Source organism: Nestor notabilis, unplaced genomic scaffold (assembly GCF_000696875.1).
Source record: "Nestor notabilis isolate BGI_N333 unplaced genomic scaffold, ASM69687v1 scaffold22059, whole genome shotgun sequence".
NCBI classification, from domain to species: Eukaryota; Metazoa; Chordata; class Aves; order Psittaciformes; family Psittacidae; genus Nestor; species Nestor notabilis.
In genome coordinates this window covers 6629-13730 of record NW_009945349.1, presented here as the reverse complement: position 1 = coordinate 13730, position 7102 = coordinate 6629, and the positions used below count along the sequence as shown (strand labels likewise).

Below are 7102 nucleotides of genomic sequence, written 5' to 3'. Positions count from 1 at the left end.
GAAAGAGAGAACTGCTTCTCTAAGAAATGTAAAATACGGCATCAGTAGACCTTGAGGTGTCAGATGCTAGTTTGTACCAAAGACAGGAAGAAGAACTTTACTGACAAAATTCCTGTCTTGCTGCTATGCTGATGGAAAAGGAAAGATTGAGGCTAATGAGGTCTGGCAAAACTCAACTCTGTTCCTTGGTTGATGTAGGGGATGAAGAAAAAAGTTTACTTTTTTTTTTTTTTTTTTTTTTAGTTATTGATTCAATGTCCTTTGAAGTTCACTTTGTCATGCAGACCAGAGGCTGTGGTTTGAGGCATTCTTGCTTATGTGGGGCTCAATTTTCATAACATCAGTGTATTGTGAATAAGAAGAGGCAGTGAGAAGAGTTGTGAGAGGTTGAGATATTTAACAAGGCCTCAAGAGGCTGGATTGATTTCTTGGCTATAGAACAGAACTTTTATATTAGTGTGGAATTGTTGAATTACTTTATTCTGTAAAGGGGTTAAGTGGTTTCAGCTAGTCCTGCTGCTCTTGTGCTAAGGTAGGAGCCATAAAAGTACTAATAGCTACAGTTTCATGGTCCTGAAAATGCTTGTTTGCCTTTTGCTGCTCATCAGCACAAGGAGCCCAACTCTCTGACCTGAGGGAATGTTACCTTTTTTAGATGATCTGTTGTGCTTAATGAGGATGCAGATTCCCTCAAATCGTATCTGTAGTAAAAGTCCATTCTGGTATCATGTGTCTTCAAAACATCACAGAAATGTACCTATTTGAAAAATCTTGGTGATGAGAAGACTTCTCTGAGGAAACGAGAGAACTGTATTTCTGATTTTTAGAAAACTCAGTACATTGTGGTATCACCCTTACAACCAGAGAATTATGAAGGTGCCTTGCTTAGCAGCATTTCCCCCTCCCAGTCTGATATTTATAGGAGCACAAGAAAATTTGTGATTCAGTAAACTCACCGTCCAAAGAAAGCAGTTATCTCAGTCTCCTTCATACTAGTGCTTAACACGAAAGACTTTAGCACATCAACTTCCATGCCTTCATTCTTTGCAAATGAGACCGAGTATTCTGTAGTGCTTTCTCTAGTAGCGAAGTAGAGATGATAGACTCCTTAATACATTTGTGTTATTTTTAGATTAAGTTATGAGCAGGGTAAAAAAAATCTAATAATGAAAATTTTCGTGCAATTAAAATTTAAGGCTTATATTTTATAATACGTATATTATAAACAGTGTGATATTTAGTCCACTGGCTTAAATGAATTTTTACAAAGAAAATAACTAATTTTGCTTGTCAGCAGTATTGACCTAAAAATATAAATAGTGGAAATACTTTATGAATATTGCATGAAATGCTGCTTTAACTGTGTAAAATAAATAGCTCTTATTTAATTCATAAGCACTTTACAAGAGAATTTAAGTTGTCCTAATTGAATTGGACTTGAGAAATAATACTGGGTTGACAAAAAATTAAATTTTGCATTCATTCTTAAATTTTAATTTTCATTATAAGGAATGGAGTCAAGAATTGTAATTATTCCACCAAATATGACTGAATATAGGATATTGTCAAAATGTTCAAGGAAAGGTTTCTGTGTAAAGCTATCAAATAAATAACACATTTTAGAATGGATTGTTGCTGAAAAAATAAACGGGATAGGGTGGAAAGGAAGCTAGTTTATTAGTATTTGTTGAATCATGGTTTTGGCATGTGAAAAAACACTTAAAACTGTTCTAGAAAAGTTATGTTCTGTAGCAGATTAAAAAAAAAAAAAAGCAAACCCAAAAGAACCCCGAAAGAAGAGACAATGGAATGGATAAGGAAGGAAGACTGTTATTTCAGAGGCTGTTTCAAGTAGAGGTTTCTAGAAAAAAATGGACCTAATATAATGGACCTATAATAAAAAAATAAAAGGGGTAAAATCATATGCCTCTTGAAGATACCGTCTGTGACTTAAATTATGTGGAATGTATTAGTTAAGGAATAGTACAAGAATGTATACCTGATAGTCAAACTTGGGAGGGAGGGAAAGTCTGACATGAGTCGGATTGAGCTTTAAAAAGCTGGATTCTTAATTAGCTTTTATCTTGACTGTTCTGATGGATTAAATGTTAATTTAAATGCTAACTTACTGTGGTATCTCAAATATTTTCCCCATCTTTCTGTTTACTAGGCTCACTATTTACAGCCTCTAGTGGCTGTTCAACTAGCAATTAACTCCAACAGTACCAAAGAAGAAATAGCAATTGAGTGTAAGATCCTGGGCTCACCTAATTTAAAAAATGAAGATGACCGTGACAAGTTTCTGGGACGAATTGCCTTCAAAGTTCAGATGTCTGAATAGCTGGAGGAAAAAATTCTCCACAAAGCAAACATTGTGTTGTCTGTTTTGTATCATCCGGACATGCCATTTTAGGATATGAGACCACCTTGGAGAATGTTAAGGTGGTTTATGGCATTCAGGGTAGCATAATAATATGCTTCCAAATCGTATGTTTAAAATCCTTCAAAATAAATGCCTATCCTGCTTCTGCCTGCCCCCTTGGAACAGTGTACAGACTATAGTTATGTCATAGGGACCTGTAAATAGCTGTTTTCAAACACATAATAATGGTGACCTTTGTCCTGTTCTAAAATGTGGTTTTATCCCCCAAGTGAGTGTCTCAAAGCTTAATGTGCTGTGCTATGTAAATATTGTATTGATTTAACACTGGTTTAACTGTCATATCTCAATGCTGACACAGTTATAGGGATAAATAATAAATGGTACCTGATTGACATAGTGATTTTTTTGTAAGAGTAAACACCTCCAACGTAAATTGTTTGTATGGAAGTGGGTGGGTGGATGGCTGTGTGGAGATGCCTTAAATTGTAGACTGGCTGGCATGAGAGAATTGAATTGATTTTATGAATTGGTATGGATTTCTGAAAGTAAGTGCTCAAGTGCTCAACTAGTACTTTCTTGTGCTTGTCACTGTGCAAGTATTGTGTACATGTAATACTTGGTATAGAGTTTGGTATTCTAGCTGAGGAATTGAACCTTTCTTCGTGTTGTTAATTGCTTGCAATATGTGGAGCACAAATAAAATTATACAATATTTTAAAACTTTTTAGTTCAGAAATATCAATATAGAACAATTAAAATTGTTTAGGGTCCTGGTAACAGTTGTACAATAGAGCTGCTTGAAAGAAACAGCCTCACTATTGTGGAAATAGGCTTTCATTTTCCAATTAAAAAACTTCCTGAAGAACCTCTGTTAAAAAAAAAAAAAAAAAAAAAAAACGAAAAGAAAAAATAATTGTCTTGATTAAACATTCCTGTTTAATTTATATACTCTCTTTTGTCGCATCATTTTAACATGCTTCACATCTTCATCTGCTCTTTCATCTTGGATTTTCTGTGTATTTCCTCATCATCTATTTAGAAAAGTGGTCTCATCAGCTGGTTGATAGAAATACCCTATTAACTTGGAGTAGATTACTTGCAGTTTAACTTAAAATAGAGTTGCTAAAATTACTACAGACTGGTTTATTTGTGACTGCTCCTCACATTAAACCAAGTTGACCCATTATATTGGGTTATAACTAACGCATTTGTGCTGACATGGGATTTATGTTGTTCTTCCCCAGAGTTTTTGTTTGTTTTGGTCTTGGGTTTTTTTGAGCATGTGGTCCACATTCTAATGTCTTCTCAATACTGAAGACCATGGCAGATCAGCATTTGTGTAAATACCTGTATGTTCTGCTAGTTAGGCCTAAATTTGTTACTTAACATGTTTTTATGCCTAATTCTTACAGTGGGTTTTAATATTTTATTTAAACAAATTATATGAATGATTACTAAAGTTCAAGATCTAGTCTTAATGTCCTGCTTTGAAAATGTTTGAGGCCAGTTGAAGCGATGTTAGTGCAAAACCTTTTTAGCACCTGGGCAAGCTTACCCTGGTGCACAGTTGGAAGAAGCTGCTCTTAATGGGACTTGAACAATATCTAGAGCTTCATTAAAAATAGATTTATACTGATCTGATACCATTCTGCATGCTTTTTTGTTGTCTACAAAAGAAAAATTGTTGTTCCTACAATATGCAATGGATACTTTTGTAAAAATAGCATGCTTTAATACTGGAAAAGAATGTTCTTTCAAAAGATTCCATTACTAATGTTTTAAATCATGCACTTTTAGATCTGGATACCTGGGTTCTTGAAGATATGACTAATTGCTTCTCTGTATATTAATACTGCCTGAAAGTATTTTAATAGTCTTGAGGGAACTTAAAGTATAGATGTTGCATTTGAAAATGACTAGCCTGATGTAAAACATTTTCACATTTGTCACTTAGGAATGATAAGAAGTTCTGGACAAACAGTTTTCAAATGAGCTGACTTTTGCAACAGTTTCTCTTTTGACTTCTCTATATAGACAAAGCATGAACTGGCAACTCTTCACCAGCACTTTTCAGACAGGTAGAACTCAATAAACTCCTGTTCTCCCTAGATTTTGTAGAAGTGTTTTGTTTTTTGTTTTTGTTTTTTTAATTTAATCACATAATGATTATCAGCTGGGGGGAGGGAGTGAAAGAAAACCAAAAAACTTGTGAAAGGGTTCAGCTATCAAAGTTAGCATGTAAAAAGCATGTAGGTAATAAGTCTAGTGTTAAAACTATTTAATTAAAAATTGAACTATTTTCTCATTTTTACTTCAGTGGTTTAAGAATTCAAGTAAGTAAATGATCTAGCAGTTATTTATAAACAGGTGTATTGAGTGTTGGGACATGATAAAATTACTAGTTTTCTTCATGAGAAATTTAAAGTTTCCTTGGATTCAATTTAAATTATGATTAAAGTTTTAAATTTACTACCTTATTACCAGAAACATGAAATGTTTAACTTTTATACTGATATTTATTTGTCTTATTGGGTAGCTTTTAGTGCTTTTGAATCTGGAACATGTACTTTTAAACATGAAACTGCCAGTTGTTACAGGTGCTGGTTTATACCACCATGAAAACCTACTTATGTCCACTTCAGCTGAGGTACCTTCTCTTTACTATGCTCCACTTCCCCTGCCACCCTACACCTGAACACATACATGCAGGGTTAGAGAGGAGGCTGAAGAGAAGATAGAGACAAAATTAGCTGAAGGTTTTATTTACGTTGATAAGGCAGTAGATGAGATGATTCCTTGAGGACAGATGACATTTAGCACTGACCTGCAATTACTTCCTGCTGGGGATGCTGCTGCCTCTAGGACACTATGAAAACAAGGACACCCTTTTGTACTGAATTGTCATCTTTAGTAGCTCCCAAGCAGTACAGAGAAAAGGAAAAAATCCTTTATAGAAGAAAGAGTTGTACACTAAAGGAGTTGTGAATCAGTATAGAGACAAAGGCAAGAGCTGGGACGGTGTTGGGTTTTGTTTCCCTGCACCTTGCCTCTCTCAGGAGGAGATTTGGAAAGGAAAAAATGTTTTTCTCAGCACCAAACCCTGCTGACTGATTTCCTACAATGTTTTAAATGCAGAGCTCTTGGAAGCCTGGCGCTGGACCTGGATTTTGCCTATTTCAGGATTTTTTCTACCTCGGTTTGAAGGTTATTCATCATATCTTTTGGACGATATGAATCAAATAGAGCTTAAAGCCGAACATGAACTTTTGCATACTTAAACATTCAGAGAGTACAATTTGGTCTTCCTCCAAAATGAGATGGGTCTCCTGTGATGGAAAAAACCTTCTTAACTGTGTAATTTAAGGCTTAACTGAAAAATATTGGATTTAGACACTGAGAGTATGTTGGCAGCTCTGAGTATGGATTTCCAAACCTCAGAATGCTTGAAGCTTCAATCTTAAGTTTATCTTTTTGCAATTATTCAGAGTTTTGAGTTACCTGGTAATGAAATTTTCACCTAGGCACTTCATTAAAACTCGTCAGCATTCATGCTAATTAATTTTACTGACAAATCACCTTTTAATGAATTTATGTTTATATGTTTGTAGTCAGCATACCTGAACAGTAGCACTTCTTCTCATATGGAAGAATTCATTCTACTAAGATCAGCTACCATGAAAAATCTTTAATTTAGACATATTTTTTTTGCATTGTATTAATAGAATATTCAAGTCATAAATGTGTTCAGAAATAACTGCTCAGTTTTGTCCTGAGGTCAGGTCTGTGCTTGTTGAGAGTAGAAGAAACTTGACCTACAATAGGCAGAACGCTGGTTTTCATTTGCTACAAGCTGTTGCAAACTTGGATATGGTCTGAGGCCATTGTACACTGGGAGAATATATTTAGTTCAGCCTACCCTCTACATAAGTATTGAGTTGTTTTGCTGGTTTGTTACTCATTTTTTTCTATTAGGTTAAGAATAATGAATACATGTGGGGTTTCCTTCCAGTCTACTGTTAATATCTTTTCTGTATCAGAAACTTTACTTGTATTAGCTATGCTGGGGGGATAAACAGTCGAAGTAACTTTTTACCTCAGCTGTTTCATATCATGAATCTTTGTCCTGATGCTTGTTTGCCTTCAGGTGTTGGGCCACACACTAAATATGTGACTCCTCTTCTACCTTAGAAGTTACCTGACTGAATTCAGCATTGCTGTAGCCAGATTCCATCACAGAGACTTGATGTTACAGTAGTGTTAGTTGTCCTTCAGTTAAATACAGTACCGTCATTTTCTTGTTAGAATGCAAATAATATATATAAATATAAAATTTCAAAACAAAAGATCAGATTAAGTTCCTCTATAGGATACTTTTTACAGTTTTTCTCCTGTCTAAATGGGAGGAAAGAAAATCGGAGAAAAGCTGAAAATTCAGGTCTTTGCAGTTTGAAGTCTGTTAATTTGGTGACTGTGATTCTTAATGTAAAGTCAGTGCAGCATGAGAGTTATCAGAAACTTGCATGTCAATGTGCAGTTTAGATCAAATAGCTCTAATAATTCATGACTAAAAGTAAGATTTTTTTTGTCTCTTTAAATCTCAGGGAAGCACCTAAAGGAGCCAATAAAGGAAGTTTCAGACTTATGTTCACTAGCATGTACTTAAATCTTTTTATGTGGTGCAACTCAACAGTGAGTATTGCATGTAGCTGTGAAAGCACT

The 7102-nt window shown here is 34.8% G+C and overlaps 1 protein-coding gene across 1 annotated transcript in view; it reads left to right on the top strand.

The window, feature by feature from the left end:
• ATP1B3 (ATPase, Na+/K+ transporting, beta 3 polypeptide) overlaps window positions 1-3259 on the top strand; it is a gene marked incomplete at its 5' end in the record, with an annotated part of 12897 nt that extends 9638 nt beyond the window's left edge. Inside the window, one exon of the mRNA XM_010022847.1 lies at window positions 2171-3259. Within this exon, the coding sequence (XP_010021149.1) occupies window positions 2171-2341 (171 nt within the window). The remainder of the gene's footprint in view (window positions 1-2170) is intronic.
• Window positions 3260-7102: the final 3843 nt, after the last annotated feature.